The sequence below is a fragment of the Protopterus annectens genome, chromosome 3.part1 (genome assembly GCF_019279795.1).
Source record: "Protopterus annectens isolate FY-2018-M chromosome 3.part1, PAN1.0, whole genome shotgun sequence".
Taxonomy (NCBI): domain Eukaryota; kingdom Metazoa; phylum Chordata; order Ceratodontiformes; family Protopteridae; genus Protopterus; species Protopterus annectens.
In genome coordinates, this window is record NC_056732.1 from 376,036,603 (window position 1) to 376,054,525 (window position 17,923).

The 17,923-nt window shown below is 41.8% G+C and overlaps 1 protein-coding gene across 1 annotated transcript in view; it reads left to right on the forward strand.

The window, feature by feature from the left end:
• The window catches only part of HACL1 (2-hydroxyacyl-CoA lyase 1), a gene marked incomplete in the record, with an annotated part of 1,125,147 nt that overhangs the window by 1,052,377 nt on the left and 54,847 nt on the right, over window positions 1–17,923 (forward strand). The window contains 1 exon segment of the mRNA XM_044066839.1: window positions 2,659–2,766. Within this exon segment, the coding sequence (XP_043922774.1) occupies window positions 2,659–2,766 (108 nt within the window).

Here is a 17,923-nt window from a genome sequence, read left to right on the forward strand (position 1 = left end):
GAAGTCAGTCCTGGAGCAACAGCAACCGGTGCAGAAATACTAAGCCTCTGGTATTCGGGCTGACTGAGGGCTACCCTGTCAGGGATAACCCAAATGTGATGACTGCAGCAGTGAATACACTCAACATCTACATTTATGGTAAGTGTACACAACTGTACTGCACAGGGAGTGCCCATTGCCACTCCCCATTTCTGCCAATAGTACTGCTCACTGAATGCAAAAACATTATTCTCCAAGATGATGGTTAAGAGTTTACTTATTCTCAAGGTCACTTGATTGTCCAAAACTTCACTTCTCCTTAAAAACTTAGTAACAGCTTGAATGCCAAATGCATTTGGTATAACCGTAAATAAACTCTTTACATCTAAAGTGAACATTAATAAATCAGAAGTATCAGGGCATAGATGTATCTTCATATAGAGTGTTTCTAAAAAGTCAGATGCGTGTCTCAAAACCATAGTTGCCATATGAAGTACCTTTTTCAGTTGGTTTTCTACATTTATAGAGGCAGGTTCAGTTAACCATCCTCCTCCTGACACTATCGGTCGAAGAGGAGGATCCAGTTTATTCTTATGTACTTTCGGAAGTCCATTAATTATGGGTAGGAGTGGATATTCAACTTTCAAATATTCATAGAGCTCCTGTGTGATGCATCTAGTCATAAGAGGTTCATATAAGACATCATTCATCTTATTTATAATGTTTTACTTCCCATTTGGGAATCTTAAGATATGTCTTATCATCACTGAGCATGTCCAACATCTTTCTTCAATAATCATCAGAACTGAGAACAATAACTCCTCCTTTGTCAGCAGGTTTTATAATGATCCCCTTAGTTTGAATCAGGCTCTGCAAGGCTTGTCTTTCATCAGGCATTAAATTATTAAAAGTCTTACTGTTGTATCCAGATCTAAGCTCACCAACTAAGTAGATTACAACACTATGAATGTTGTTTATGTACCAACTTGTGTTCACTGCTCAGGGTTCTATGCTAGTAAGACCAGTAGACATTTTAAAGAAAGTTTTTATGGTGTGCCAGCATTTATTAAACCTTTGTCTATGTTAGCAGCGTGCTTCTTACTGTTTTAATTGGATATTTTTCTCTGATTGAGCTGCTTTTAGTGACCAGAGGACCACGTTTTGATTTATTTGAACACCTGTAACTACTACTTAACCTACATATTTTGCATTGTTTATAATTGTTTATAATTGTTTATCTTTTATTACTTGAGCTTTTCTCCTCGGGCCTCCACTGAAAATGGGTTCCTGACCCATTGGGCTTTCCCCATCAATAAATAAATAAATAAGTGATGCACACCTCTAGCCCTCAAGACTTACTTAACTGAAGAGAGTGCATGAGTTCAAGTAATGCAACAGTGTTTTATCTCCTTTGCTCCATAGAAGGAGGTAATTGCGGTGGCTAAACAATCCCTTTCAAGTGGATTGCTAATTGCATTTTGGTTTGCCATCAGACATCTAACCACCTATTGGAAAATGCCTCTGTTAAAGGACACTCCACCTGGGATGTTGTTTTTTCTGCTGCTTGCTTCAAGAACGTCTCTGTTGTAGACGTTCATGCTATGGCCTCTTGGTCATTGGTCTACACCATCACGTAGAACTGTTGTTTATACAATTATAGCAGTACTTCGTAATCTATAAAATTTAACTCTATGAACATTCACTGTTTAGCCATCTATGTTGTGGTACTTTGGAGGCTTTATGGTACTGTTTAGGATTCTTCCCAACAGTTTACCTAAATTGCAAGCCTTCTGCAAGTGAAATCCTTCCATTAGGCAAATGTAATGACCTTCTGTTATCAAGTATAACAGATGTGTACTAACCAAATCACTTGTTTTTGATGGAGTCTTACACACTGAGTAGTTAATTGCCACCAGATATCCCCTCCAGCCTATTACCTGCAAGTTAGGCAAATGTATTCCTGTACATTGCTGTGTTTCCTTGTTTCCTGTCTTATAGATGGTGTGAACAAGTAGGTACAGGGCTAAGGCATGCTGTCATAGGGTACTTTTGCATGTGTTAGCAAAGGCACTCAAACTTAGAACATTGGAGTTGAAGAACAACAAAATATAGCTTAGTTTGGGATTTCATTTCTTAAAATCCCAACATTTACCCACTGTGGTAGGCTTCTTCACTGATAGCTAGTATGATGAGCAAATATCTATTATATATTAACAGTCTGCAAAATTCCTAATAAGGTTTCCTTCATCTAGGGATAATACTCACCTAATCCCTGGGTGAATATAACCAGGAATAAATACACTGAGTGCTTAACTCAGTTCCCAAAGCAGATAAAAAAAGCATGAAAAACAGAATGATGTTATTGTAAAAGATGTGTGTAGAAAGAACATAAAACATCAATTATTCTGAGTTTAATATTACTCTGAAATAATTATTCTCAATTGTATTCACATATTTTTAGTGCAGTTTGATTCACACATTTTTGTATACTTCAGCAGCTCAAACTTATTGTAGAATACTGCATATTTTTGTAACAGTTAAGATTTACTGTTTGCGTAGCTAGATACCTGCTGACATGATTACTGTCAACCAGTGACAACACTTTACTCTGTGAGTTAGGGGGTATTTTTGTAGCTATCCCTGCTAAATAAGTTGTTGTTTGCATGTGCTGTGTTATAGGTATAACTTGCCCATTATTATCATCGTGGTTAACAATAATGGCATCTACAGTGGACTTGATGAGGACACTTGGAACGAGATGACAAAATTGGGTGAACCTGCCACAGTGTAAGTACCTCAAAGTTACATAGTTTCACAAACTATTTTAATATTGTGTATATTTAAAGGAAGGCTAAATAACTTTGGTATTTAAAAAATATATATTTTTTTTAATATTTCAGTCATTTTTCTAGCTGCTTTGTTGATGAATAAGTAGAAAATGTTGAGAAGGTAAATGTGCAGACATTGTGACATGATATGTCTGCCTACAGTATCGATTTGTCACCAAGATCATCCTGATTAGACAAGAAAATGTAAACGTGCAAATGAGGGTTACAAGAAGTAATTTCTGCATCAAACTTAACTCAAAGGGAAACTGCATTATGTCTAACTGGGTTTAGAGAGTAAAAGAAACTACACTTTCCATACTTTGTGTTTTGGTGGTTTCCAGTCTTTGAATTGCCATACCTCATGTCAGCGGGGGTAGACTAGTGGGCATAGGGGTAGGGAATTAAAAGAGAATGATGACCTCTTTGAATGTGCTTTCATAGTAAGAATTACTTTAATATGACCCTCCTTATCACTATTGCAGCATTCCTTACAAAAGTGATATCCTGCTGAGGATAGCCATACATCCGGCCAAAATACCAGAGCCTTTGACCCTTGCAAGAGTTACAAGTTAAATGCATGTTCTCCATCCGAGACATACAAAAAATGCTAACATGAGAAGATCAAGAGCAGGTTGTGGTTCAAGAAGAGTGGACCGTGGCTTCTACCCAGAAGTTCCAAAGTTTTCATTGTAAATCCTTTCAAATCTTCTAAATAAGTTTCCTTGACTCAGTATTAATTTAAAGAAACTTTATTTGGATTAGCCCTTCATCTTGTTGACTTCATCAGGTCATGAAAAACTTATGGTAATACTGGCTAAGGCATTGCTCTTTTATCTTAATTTTATCAAAGGGGCATGAGAGGAACAGTTGTTGTGATTAGTTTTCAATGTAGTTTATTGGCCATTTTGGGCCATTTTCTAGCTCTTTTCAACCCCCTGCTATAAAGCCCGCTTTAGCACACTTTTGAGCTTGTATACAACTCAGCACAGCTCCTCGTGGTGTCCTGCAGAGTTCTACAAGCAGCAGAGAGTGGAAGAATTACTTTCCCTTAATTTATAAGTATTTTTCTGGCTTTCTTATTTTAACTGTTGTATTTCGACTGTATTTCGCCTAAAAGCTTTTTCATATTACTAAAGTAGCTCTGCAAGTTGATCCTCTGTATTTATGTTTGCTTCTGAACTGTTTGCACTTTGAAAAGTTTGTTTTTTGCTTAATTGGACTGTTAGGCTAACACACTCAAGTGCGCTAGCCGATTTAAAGCATTTACTGTTTGTTACTGTATCTTTTTGTCTGTTTGTAACAAAAAAACAAAAAAAAAATCCTTGTTTTCCCGCCTTTACTGAACTAGAATAGTCCAGTCTTCAGATTTTGCTGATCTCTGGGCTATGTCATAGTTCCTGTGTTGTCCATATCCTTATTTGGATAAGAGGAAGCTTCTTTGTTCACCAGTGGGAGTGGGGAGCACTGAGCAGCCTATTTGTCCCTAAAGGAGTGGTTCCAGCCCAGCAACTTGTAGTTTATTGGCCGTTTTGGGCCATTTCCTAGCTCTTTTCAACCCCTGCTATAAAGCCCGCTTTAGCGCGAAGTTGCTCATAGAGCAGCATCAGGCAGCGCTGGTTAATCAAGTTTAAACTATTTCTGGCTCCGCAAAGTCGGCTGTTCAATTTTTCCCTTAGAACTGCTCTACTTGCAATCTAAACAGTCTATTCTCTATCTGAAAAGCCCAGCACTTGCTCCTAAAGCATTTTTATATAGATAAAAGACTCTTAAATGAAAAGAAAGTACTTCATTCACCTAAAATCCCCTTGAGTACCCATTTCCCTATAGGTCCTTTCTGACTCAGTTACACAGCAATCCTTTTCACTATTCTAGCATGTCAAAGGGTCAGTTGCTGGCGTCCTCTCCTGTTCAGCTGGCGAATCTGGGAATCCTGAGGCAATGTTACAACTGCCTCATGTACACAGACAACCCTCTCCTCCTCCCAACAAATACAAATATATGTGAGAGATGCAACTATATAGCCAAACTGGAGGCTGAGCTCTCTCAACTCAGTACTGGCAAAACCAGTCAGGAGGAGAAGGTAACCACGCACACCACAAACCCAGTCTCACATAGACCTATCACAACTGCAAACCAAACACATAAACACACAAAAACATACTCGGAGGCTATAGTTAAAAATCTACCAAAACAACAGAGGCCTCCAAAGCAGACACCCAAGCGACCACTACCTCAAGACATAGCACATGCAACACATAGTTCACAAAGTCAGTGTGCTAAACAGTCACAGCCCTTGAGGCCAAACAACATGCCAGATACACTTGTAATAGGTGACTCCATAGTCAGACACACTGACGTCCCACTCACCAGACTGAACAAGGAAAGGTTACAGTCAGCTGCCTATCAGGCGCTAGAATCCGCCACATAACACAAGCACTCAGGTCACTCCAAAGCAAGTACAAATATGACTCAGTCATTGTCCATGCCGGTGTGAATGACCTGAGACGTACCTCCCTGGACTACATGAAAAGAGACATAGAGGAGCTCTCTGATTATGTAGCCCAGGCCGGTATAACCCTGACCCTGAGCAGCATTTTACCCTCACCAAGAATGATGCCACAGTACAAAGACAAAATGATCAGCTTTAGCAATTGGCTTAATTACTGGTGTCATTCTAAGGGGATCCAATGTCTGTCTGCTTGGGATGACATGCTTGACAAGCCACGCTGCTTCGCAAGGGATGGCTTGCACCTGTCACCCCTGGGCTTCCGGATTTTGGCCAAGGCTCTTGCCACCCCCATAGTGCCTTTTTTAGGCAAGGCTCAAAAGACAAACCCACCTCCCTAGAAAACACAAGTGAAAAAAAACTAAGGGTAATGCTGCTCAACGCCAGAAGTCTAAACCTCAAGATGCACGCTCTCTAAGCCCTCCTCAGTATGGAGAACATCGATGTCTGTGCAGTGACTGAAACCTGGTTCAAGGCTCCTGAGAGCACCCCAGCACCAGGTTATACCTCATATCATGTTTTCCGGCCCCAACACTTGGACCGAACCACAAAAGGAGGGGGAGTATCCATATTCATCAAAGATACCCACACCTCCAGGTTAGTGGCAATGCACGAAGCATCGGAGGCCGTCCAGGTGCAACTAACCATAGGCAAAACTGCCCTACAGTTTGTAGCATGCTACAGACCACCCTCTCAAACTCAGGAACCCCACTCAGCCTTCCTGAAGACGCTGGAGAGTATGAATGTCTCTCCAAATACCATCATATTGGGAGACTTCAACTACCCAAACATAGACTGGGAACATTACTCAAGCCCAAACACCCTAGCCCAAAGGTTCCTAGAATTCATAAACTCAAATGCGATGGAACAACTAGTCACCACTCCCACAAGAGGAGATAATATACTAGACCTGATCATCACAAACATGGGGTCACAATGCTCCACACCAGAAGTATACCCCTCATTGGTGAGATCAGACCATAAATTAATCTCACTGGAAATCCACATCCCGCCCACACCCCCGGCACAAAAGACCACAGTAAAGAATTTCTCAAAAGCCGACTTCACACTTCTTAAGACTGAAGTGGTATCCTTCAAGGCCCCTGGGCCAGTGGAAACTACAGCCCACACCGCTGAATCCTTTATAAACGCCTTTTACGGACACCTTCAAGAATGCATGGATCATGCAATCCCTAATAAAACCAAGACCCATTCCCCCAAAGGCAGGCGTCCTGTCTGGTGGACCCCAGCCATTAACAAACTTTACAACAGGAGGAGGAAGCTACTACATGACAGAGCAAAATCCCTAAAAGGGAAGGCATCTCTGATCAGTACTAGCAAACAACTACGATCACTCATAAAATCATCCAAGGTCAACTTTGAGAGAAAAATCGCAAAAGACACAAAAGACAATCACAAGGCCTTCTTTAGCTATGTTAGAAACCTGGGTGGAAACTCCCAGATATGCTCAGAGTTAGTCCAAAATTACACAAAATACACTGAACCCACAGACATTGCCAACATTCTGGCAGACAGGTTCAATTTCTCCGCCCCCTCCCCCCCCAAAAGGAGAAATATCTATCCCAGCAGAGTGTAGCCTCCCTAACATCTCAGATGCCCAGGTGAGAGCCGCCCTCTCCAAAGCTAAAAACACAGCATCAATGGGACCGGACGGTGTCCCGGCTGCATGCTACATGAACTCCAAGAGGAACTAAACCCGCACATAAGGCTGCTGTTTAATCTTAGCCTTACTACAGGATACGTACCCAAAGAGTGGCGTACAGCAACAGTGGTCCCACTCCACAAAGGAGGTGCTTCTACGGACCCTGGAAATTACCGCCCCATAAGCTTGACGAGCCTGGTCTGCAAAGCTTTGGAAAGGATCATTATGGAACTCATAAACAAAGACATTGGGGACCTACAGACATTGGACCCTACCCAATTCGGCTTTGTCAAGGGCAGATCCTGCCTTTTGAACCTGGTCGACTTTTTTGAAACAGTCAGTAAGGCCATTGATGAGGGTAAGGCAGTTCACACAGCCTACCTTGACCTTGCAAAAGCCTTCGACACAATACCGCACTCGGGCATCATAGACAAGCTCACCAGCTTAAATGTAAACCCATATGTCACAAGATGGGTTGCAAACTGGTTCAAGGACAGAACCCACAAGGTCAGAATTGCTGGAGCCATGTCAGACTCTAAGCCAGTCACAAGCGGTGTCCCACAGGGCTCAGTCCTGGGAACCCTCTTGTTCGGCATTTATTTTTCCGAGGTGCAAGCAAACATTGGAGGATTGTGGCTGACAAAGTTCGCAGATGACTGCAAACTGGGCGCCATAATTGATACTCCAGTGGACACAAGCATCCTTCAGAAAGGCCTCATAGAAACAGATAATTGGTGCCAGAGCCATGGCCTTAAACTGAACGTCAAGAAATGTATAGTCATACCCTTTGGGAAAAACAAGGTACCCACAAATTACCACATAGGTGGTAATCCATTAAGTACGGAAGAGGTAATCAGGGACCTAGTGACCCAAGTTGACAGTAACCTCTCATTTGACACCCACATTGCCAAGGTGGTTAGGAAGACCTTCTATATTGTCCACCTTATCATGAAGGGATTCACATCTAGATCAAGAGAGGTCATTGTGCCCCTGTACTCTTCTCTTATCAGGCCCATGATTGAGTACAATGCCCCATTTGGGATGTATCTTACCCGACACCTGCAGCAGTTAAAAAGACCCCAAAAGTTCCTCACCAAGGGGATAAAGGGTCTCAAACATATGCCATATGCTGCCCGGCTAAAGAAACTCCAGCTCTCTTCAGTCGCATACCGGCTACTCAGAAGCGATCTATGCCTGACGTACAAGGCCATGTCCAATCCCAAATTAATGGACATGCTCCACCTCAGAAAATCCAAATCCATCAGAGCCACGAGAGCGAGAGATTTGAACCTCAACACAGAAATAAATAGGACGTGCTGGAGAGACAGATTCATAACCCAGAGGCTTCCTACACTCTGGAACGGAATCCCAGTCCATGTTAGGCAGAGCCCCTCACTGACTCTCTTCAAGAGAAATCTTGACGAGTGGATGGGAGATTGTAGGTTTACCCCGGGGGTCATCTCTGTGTCACTACTAGACAGAGGCACAGTAAACTAAACCCTAAATGGGCTTAGTATTCTCATCCCAATGGGTGGCGAAAGCCACACGCACTCTGGCTAGTCTTATAAATGCCCTAGGGCAGATAGCCTAGTATGAACCTATATAAATATAGATATAGACCAATGTACAGCAAAGGGACTAGGAGCGCAGTTTATGGTGAGGAAGGACCCACTAAACTGGAAGTATTCTGAAAACCTTATGCAAATTAGTGGCAAGGAAGCACAACCAATCTGGAAGCTTTACTTACAACCAATTAAAAGGCTAATCTTGAAATTGATATGCAAAATAGCAGCGAGAAAGCACAGCCAACTGGGAGGCTTCATTTATAGCCAATTAAAAGGCTAATAGGAAAACAAGTCACAACTGCTCCTCCCACAGCCCATTGCTGAAACTGGGATAAAAGAGTGATGTCTTGGTCATTATTACTGTAAGTTTTTTCTGAGGTGATGAAGTCTATAAAACAAAAGTGCTAATCCAAATAAAGCTTCTTTAAATGGATTCTGACTCAAAGTGACTTATTTAGAAGATTTGACGGGATTTACTACAATAACTTTGGAACTTCTGGAAAGAAGCTAAGGTCCACTCTCCTTGAAACACAAGCTGCTCTTGAGCTATTCAATTTAGCATTTTTTCTGCTCATCCTGGTAGGGTTGCCACCTTCTATTGTGGCTAAAACGGGAGTAAGGCCACGCCCCCCCCCTGCATCACACATTAAATCCACCTATTTGCAAGCTTTCTCCCATCCATGTCCCGCCCATTTTTGATGTCACTATGACATCAGTTGATGGGGAATGCCCACTTTTTCCATTCCTGATGCTTGCTTTTAGCCAATTTACTATGTTTTTCTGTAAAAAAGCATAGTAAGTCAGCTGATTTTCCAAACTCCAATAGTCTGTTTCCATTTTGAAACAGAGTACTGGAGTTTGTACTGTGTTTTCCAGACTACTGGAGAATTGATTTGATTTCCGGATAGTCTGGAAAAAAACAGAGAGGTGGCAACCCTACATCCTGGCTGGGGCCTCTCAGCTCCCAACCACTTGGACCATTACTTTTATTGACATCTGAGCCTTAAGTTACATAAGTGACATAAGAGTGCCAAATCCACAGAACTGCTTTGCCGCCATTTTGTATGCTTTTTTTGAATTAAGCCTGTAAGTTGATCATCGTGTTGATTCAGCTACCAAGTGTCAGGTAGATAAATACCCCACTGGAGACTCTTCCTTGTTTTCTTTTTGCTTGGTTGCTTGTTTTACATGTCATCTAGAAAAGGGACGTGAGTGCGAGAGGCAGATTCCCCATAAAGATAGACAAAAACTGCCTTTTCTGCTTAGATGCAGATCATAATCAAATGCAGTGCAATATTTGCCAGCCCTTTGTACCCAGGACCCTGTGCAGCCATCTGTCATCATTGCCTGTGTATTTAGAAGCCCAGTGTCTGAAGTTGTTAGGTCAGGGAACTATAGCTTCTGAACCTGCCTTCCCGGATGTTCATTTGCTTACTAAAAAGAAGTAGAAAAAAAGTTGCATTTAGAGACTTCTGTTGTCCAGCCTCTAATGGACATCTTTGTAGGGTCTGATGAAGAACTGAAGGGCAATCCAGTTCTGATGCCTTCTCCCCTGTGTCACAACCCCATTGGATGATGACATGGGGCTTGCAATCTGCACATCTGCTGAGGCTGAGCCTATATCTGCTGCAGACGAGAAGGAAGAGCAGTAGTTAAGTATCTCTGAATGGCCCAAGAGGTTACCCAGGTATTGGTTAGGGAAGAAGTTCCTGGTTCCCTTATTGAAGTTAGACAGGGTACAGAACCTCCTAAGCTTGTTTGATCAGAGGTTCCTCTTAAGAAAAACAGAATATTAAGCATGTGGTTGACTCCATAAATAGTGGCAGGATTTCACTTAGGTCTTAATAAGGCTCTCATGGCCTGAAAACCCCTTCAAGGTCTGTCAATGCCTTCACTTATTGCTTTCTCTTTCACTCCCTTTAAGAGACTTAGGATTTCTGATTCCTCTGATGAGGAAGAAGATCTAGATTCTGGAGAAGAGTCCCTCACTTATTCTTCCCAGATCCGTTACCCTCTTGTTTTGTGATCAGATGAAGATGATACTCTCTTGCCTAATTTCCCTTTTGAGGGAGTCGTCCTTTGGTGAGACCATTATTAAAATAAGGAAGCATTTTCAGTGGAAGAGTTCACAAATGTCTGAGGTCCAGAAAAGATATGCCCTCTTGCAGATGGACTCTCCCAGGCCTTCTGCAGTAACCCCCTGTGTTGGAAGCCCTCCTTGATACTTTTGCAATTGCTTCACAGGCTCCAGAGTCTAAGCCCATTGCTTCTAAAAAACTGACAGGTTGTACAGTTACTAAGACTCAACAATTCTTGTACAAGAATCTTCTGACAAGCCTTCTAAGTTGATTCCTTCCTCTAAGCTTTTAACTTCTGATAATAATAATAAAGCTATGGATAGGTATGGTAACAAGGTGTACACCTTTCCCACCTTAGCTTTCAGGGCCACACATTACCAGCCCCATATGATCCAGTATGCTCTGGCTCTACTTTCTAAGCTTAGAAGGTGCTCTGACTGACATGACTGACTCTGAAGCCGGGTCTTCTGCCATTTCATTATTACATTCTGATTCACAGTTAGTGCACCATTCCATCAAATGCAGCTATTATGTTGCCAATGCCTCTGCATCAGAGTCAGTTATCAGGAGGTGTTCATGGCTTAGGTTGCAGTCTCTCCCTGAGGATGTTAAGGCCAAGTTATTGGATTCTCCCTTGAACACCCAGAATTTGTTTGGCTCTGCTGCTGCAGACCTCTTTAAAAACCTTGTAAGATAAAGAGAAGGTCATGAAGGACCTTAAACAAATTTTCCTTTCACCTATCCCTAAGTTTCAAATGAACTACCCTTCTAAGACTCTGTGCATAGGCATCATAAGAACCCTTGAAAGGCAAAATAACTTACAAAAGAGTGTTTCCTGAGAAGCCTGTTCAGGATTCCAGAGGACAAAATAATTCTTTCCCAGACAAGTCTGCCTCTGTTTGACCAATCATCCTTCTCTGCTTTTTGGCCAGATTCCTCTTTCTCTCAGGATAACTTTTTTATTTCTAATCTTTCAACAAATCACCACAGACACCTGGGTTCTTTCAGACAGAAAATGGTTATTTTGTGGTTTGGAAATCCTTCCTCCTTTTTCTGAGACTACTCAGCCTCCTCCTTGCCAACAGTATCATTTTTCTCCTCTTCTCTAGGACATTTTAACTCAAGGGACTCTTCAGCCAGTCCCTGTGTCCCAGAGGTGCAAGAGATTCTACTCCAGGATGTTTCTGATCCCTGGGAATGAAGACTGTTGGAGATCAATTCTAGAGCTCTCCTTTTTCTACATTTTTCTAAAAGTTCCTTCTTTCAAAATGTTGTGTCTCCAGTCCCTGTTTTCTCTGCTACTTCCTTAGGCCTACATGTTGTCTCTAGACTAGAAGTCCACCTATCTCCACATTCCTATTCACTCTCTGTTCGGGAAGTATTTACCTTTCTCTGCTTCTTCCTCACATTATACGTTCTCTGCTTAGCCTTTTGATCTTTCTGCAGTTCCGAGGGTTTTTACAAAATGTCTTGCCCCAGTCATGACCTTTTGCAGACTCCATTGTTTTGAGATTTTGCCATAACTGGACAAACTTCTTATCCAACCCCCTCTCAGCAGCTTTTTCTGCAGGCTATCAAACTTACCATGATCCTTTGCAGTGTGGGGTTCACTCTCACTCTTAGAAAGTATAATTTGACCCCTACACAGGACCAAATTTTCATGGGATTCAGGATTCAGACCCTCTCAATAATAGCTTTTCTTCCTCCTCTCGAGGTATTCTCCTTGACAGCATTCTTCCAGTCTCCTCTTCCTTAACAGACAGTGACTGCAAGAGAGTTTCTTCGAGCCCTGGGGTTCATAGAGTCCACTATTCCAATGGTTCCATTGGTCTGACTCATGCAGACGTTTCAGTAGTCTCTTAAGACAATTGGCTGCAGCATTGTCATCCTCTAGACTTTCCTTTAATTTTTTTTGCCTTGCATCAGAAAGGAGTTTCTATGGAGGATTCACCAGATTTCTCTGAATCTAAGCCTGCCTTTATGGGTTCCTTCCCCCACTGAACAACTGTTTCTAGATGCTTCATACCTGGATTGGGATGGTCCAGGGGGTTTGGTCTTCCCAGCCGGTGAAGAACCATATCAACATTAAGGAAATGAGAGCTCTGATTTTAGCTCGTCAAGCTTTGCCTTCCCTCTGGATTCCAGGTCCCCTCAGGATTTTCTCATACAGCACCACTACCATGTGGTGGGCACAAAGTCTGTTCATCTTTGCAAATTGACTCTCATGGTTTGGGATTTTGCTATCCCCCATCACTTGATTCTTCAGGTGGTTTATATTCCCTCAGAGCACAATCTGTTGGCAGTCAATCTGAGCAGTTCTAGGAAAGATCCTCACAAGTGGATGTTTCACAGGCAAGTTTTCCTGGACATTGACCATCAGCGGTTACTCCTCAAGTAGATTGTTTGCCTCCCCTCTGAATAGACAACTTCCTCAGTTATGTTCCAGAATGTCAAGTACTCCGACTTGGAATGTGGACACCATGTCTTTTCTCGGAAAGGGACATTCCCCTATGCTTATGCCCCTCTTCATCTGTTGCCAAGGGTCCTAGACACGATCATATGGGACAGGCCCAGAATCTTTTTAATGACTCTCTTTTGCCCCAGACAGCATTGGTTTCCCCTTTTATTTCACCTGGATGGGGCAATCATCACAAGTTACCTCACAGGATAGATGTTCTCACACAGGACAAGTCCTCTGTTATTCACCCTCATCTTACCCCACAGTTGAGACTCTGGGTGATAAGGTTTTAATTCCTTTTTGATGCCCGTTTTATGAGGATGTCCTTCAGGTTTTGCAGGAGACAAGAAAACCCACTACTAGAAAATCTTTTGTTGCTAAATGGAGGAGAGATTCTCCTTGGTGTCACAGACAAGAAGAGGACTTCCTTTTAGAGGGTATTCCTACTATTCATTCTTATTTGTGTGAGTTGCTCAATTTGGTCTGACATATTTCTTTGTTTAAAGCTCATTTGTTAACCATTTCTGCTTTCTGCCTTTGTATCCACCACTGTCCTCTAGATTTGAGGTTAAACAGTTTTTGAAAGGCAGCCTTCATATTAAGCTTCCAAGAAAGCCCCTTCCTTCTTCTTGGGACTTCAGTTTTGTTCCTGAAAAGTTTACTCAGACACCTTTTGAACTAGCAGATTCTTCGGCTTTGAAGTTGTTTACCTGGAAGGGAAGTCTTCTTAGTGGCTCTAGCTTCTGGCAAGATAGTCTGTGAGCTTCAGGCTCTTATGGCTTTTCCACCTTTTCTAGTTTTTCAGAGACAGAATGTCTCTTAGGAACAATCCTTCTTTTATGCATAAAGTGGTAATTGACTTGTCTTTAAATCAGTTCCTTCATTTTTTCCATCCCTTAAGAGTAGCAGTGGGAGGGTCATACATTATTTGGATTTGCATAGACAGCTCAGATCTTACTTGGATAAGACTAAAGATAATAGGAAATCTGAACAACTTTTTGTTTTGTTTCATTCCAAGAAATTGGGTTTAGCTTGTTTCTAAGCAAACCATCTCCTATTGGATTTCTAAAAACATTTCTTTTTGTTATTATTTGCATTGCAGGCAGCTTCCTCTTTCTGTTTGTGCTTATTCTACTAGAGTGATTAAATCCATTTTGGAAGTTGCTACCTGGTTGTCTGTGCATACCTTTACTAAGCACAGTTGGATGTTGCTTCTAGGGCTATAGCAGTTTTTTCCAAGTCCATGCCCTGTATTTTTTTTAGGATTCTTCTGTTTATTCCTCCTCCCACCTTCTTCAGTGGCTTTAGTACTCTTCCTTTTGTAAGGAATACTGCAACACTTATAAGGGAGGACATATCACAGTTGTTTGAGCTGACCATAACAGTAGATGTCCTCCTTTTACAGTATTCCCTCCCTCCCTCCTTCCCCCTGTAGAGTTTTTTCTTTTTTGCCCTCTGCCCAAGGATCCTTTCTTTCTCCCCTTTCTGGATATACATGTACTATCTTTTTATTGTTTCCCCCACTTGGGTTGCTCCAGCTTTCTTGAGGCAATTCAGTTCTGAGGATTTGTCACTTGTACTTCACTTATATACCTTATGCTTCGGGCGTAGGACATGCATTTGACATATAGTGCTTGGAAGGGCCTAAGGCCAGATGTACAGCTGTCCTTGGCAGAATATCATTTTTGTAAGGAATACTGTAGTTGTGAAAAGTAGGACATTTACCGTTATGGTGAGTTCTTAACACCAGTGTACTTTCTTGGGAGAGACCCACAAATCAGCAAGCAGGATTGCAGGCAAAGTGAATTATCACATATACTCCACATGACCTAACACTGTAAGTAGATTCAGCATTTCATCCATCCAGAATATCTGGCAGCATGGATAGTTCCATAAAATATCAGGTGAATCTGTGATGTCCCACAGGTTCTGCAGTAGTTCAGAGGAATTATGCTATGGGCTACTGTTGAGCTTCGTTCTGGAGTCCAGAGTTTGGTTTCCTTAGCCTTTGTTATCCTGCTGTAAAATTCTCAGCCAGTCACATAACCAGACAGTGCTTATGGGTCATCCCTGAAAAAAACGACTTATGCCCAGTGGGTTTATCTTGTTAGTAGGACAAAATAAGTTGAACTGTAGAAATCCATCCTGCTACTAAAGGGGTGTCATGACATTTAAATACATTAGGTATGTTGCATTCCATGTACCTCTCTTGCTACAACATTGATATTGTGGTATTAAACATCTTCACTTAATACAGCATTTTTAAAAAGTGACAGGTGCACATACAGTAAGAGAAAAGAAATCTTAATAGCATTTCCATTGTTCTTTTCATGCATTATTAAGCTGATGGCAGTATTGCACAAATGCTTCCCATTCACCAGGGATCAGTTATTTTCGGGGTACCACAACCAGAGATTCCTGCTGGTCATTGCATTGTCAGTCGCTCTAATAAAGATGCACATTCTTCTTTGTCCTTTTATCTGCTATTTGTGGAGATTTATTATTTATATCTATTTTTTTAGTCCTTGTTTGGCTTCCCATAGTTGACCATCAACAGCTACCAAGGCTACGACACGTCCACTGGGTCTGCCAAGCTGTTTGACTCCCCCAGAATATCTCCACCCCATGTTGGGTCTAGTGATGAGATTGAGGCATCTGAGGTAGTGTTGTACTGCTGCCATGGAGTGTTTTTCCCTTTCAAACCTTTGCACTTGTCCACTAACACCCTGTGGAATGGTAGTGCAGTGTGCGTCAGCAGTATCCCATTCTTCACTTTTGCAAGAGGCCAACATCAGCAAGACTATTCCACACACCCCACAGGTAGCAGTACATGTTAACTTCCCAGTCTCCACCCTAGATATCAAAGGTACCAGAGTGCCTTGAGCATTCCCTGTATACTACTTCCTCTCCGCCAAGGGTGGGCACACACATCCTACATGACATCAGTGTGAAGCACCTGAGCAACCACTCAAACTCAGATTGCTTGAGATTTAGTGATAGCTTTATCCCTCTGTGCTACTCATGCACACTTGTGGGAGCTGTTTTAGTTAAATTTTTTCTCAGCTTCACCATTTCTGATTTCAGTTATAGGTTCAGGGGTAAGTACTTGTAGGCCATTTTAAGCTTGGCCAATTTCCCTTCAAAGATAAGAATCAAACCCTGTAACTTGTCTGTGATGTAAACAACTTAACCATTATGCCATCCCCCAACTGTACCTGGTTCACTTGTTTATTTTAACAAGTTACTATGTGTAAACCAAATTTTAATGATAATTATTATGGTTAAAATATAAATACATTGCAGCAGTACTTGGTCTGCATTTTGTCTTTGGGACCAGCTATCAGTCTAGGATTTGTATTGTTATGAAGTCATTGATCAGACACTTTTCTGCTGAGTTTCCATGATTGTTAGTGAGGAACTCAGTAAGTTTAAGAATATTTATTTACATAATTTTGTTGACCCAGTGGGAATCAGGCCTTTGGCATTTTTTCTAAGAGGTACTAGATTGGTATGTATTTTGATGGGGGGTCCCAGTACTGGGGGGTAAACTTGCCTATCCAGTGACAGCTGTCATGAGAGCTTAACCTCCAGAGATTTTGAGAGCACTATAGGCTTTTAATAACTTGGCGCTAGTAGTGATTAGGCACATCAACCTTTGGTATATAAAAAAAGTTAAATATATTAATATGAAATGTTAATGAGTTGGCCAACCCAGTCAGTACAGCCCAAGTGTTTAATGAAAACATATAACTTATATGATTCTGTAATAAAAAGGTACCCAACCCCTGTAGTATGTTTATAGGAAACACACCTATTTCATGCAGAGCACCAGCTCAAGGTGTTAGTTTGGTTTTCATTGAAGGTATTATGTTATGTCACCAAATAACCTGGGCATCTGGCTAGGGTAACAAAGCCTAAACCTTCCAAAGAGCCAAATATCCAAATTATGACCTAAGCCTGTAGGAGCCACCAGTCCAAATGCAGGTCTTACACCCATTGATCTGTTCTGCATGCTGTTGTTGATATCTTCTAGTCTTCACTTGTTTATGCAAGTATTCCAAACAGCTGGATGATGTCAACAAATATCTTGAATGTCTGTCTGGACTAGCAAAGCCTAAACCTTTCATAGAGCCATACATCTAACCTATGATTTAAGCATGTAGGAGTACGGTTACAAAAGTGGTTGTATGAGCATTAAATCCTCAAACTGTTTCAAATCCAGGAGGCCTTGATACACCTGGTGAGAGAGAACCATACAGGTAAAAAAGTCTGGTAAGAGGGAGGAAATGGATAGTGGCTCTCCATTGATTCATGGAAAACTGAGGACCACACATAGACAGGAAAAATATTGAGGGATGGAAGAGAGGGAAGGAATACTACAACAGTGACCAGTTGGACATCCACTGCTACGTTAAGATGTCCTTCCATACCACTGTTGCAGTATTCTTTACAATAGGGATCCCCTGCCAAGGGTAGCCCAATGTCTGGCCAGTATACAAAAGCCTTTGGGTGGTAATGGGTATGCTGCACGTCACATGTATAGTCCCCATGTACAGCGTAGGGCATAAAGGTGACATCTGGATGTACCATCCTCAGAATTTTGCCACAAGTCTGAAAGCCATATTTGATTATTGGTCTGAGCACTTGTTTGTCTACTGGTTTCTACTGATTTCAGATAAGTGCCCCATTGGAGTTTTTGATTTTCTTGTGTTAGTTTTGCCTTGTTTTTGGTTGTTGAGTTTTAACATCCAGAAAGGGGGAATGCCAGTGCCGGAGGCAGTTTCCCCATAAAATCATAAGGAGCAGTGTTTGTTCTGTTTAGGCACTTCCCATGACCATACAGCTT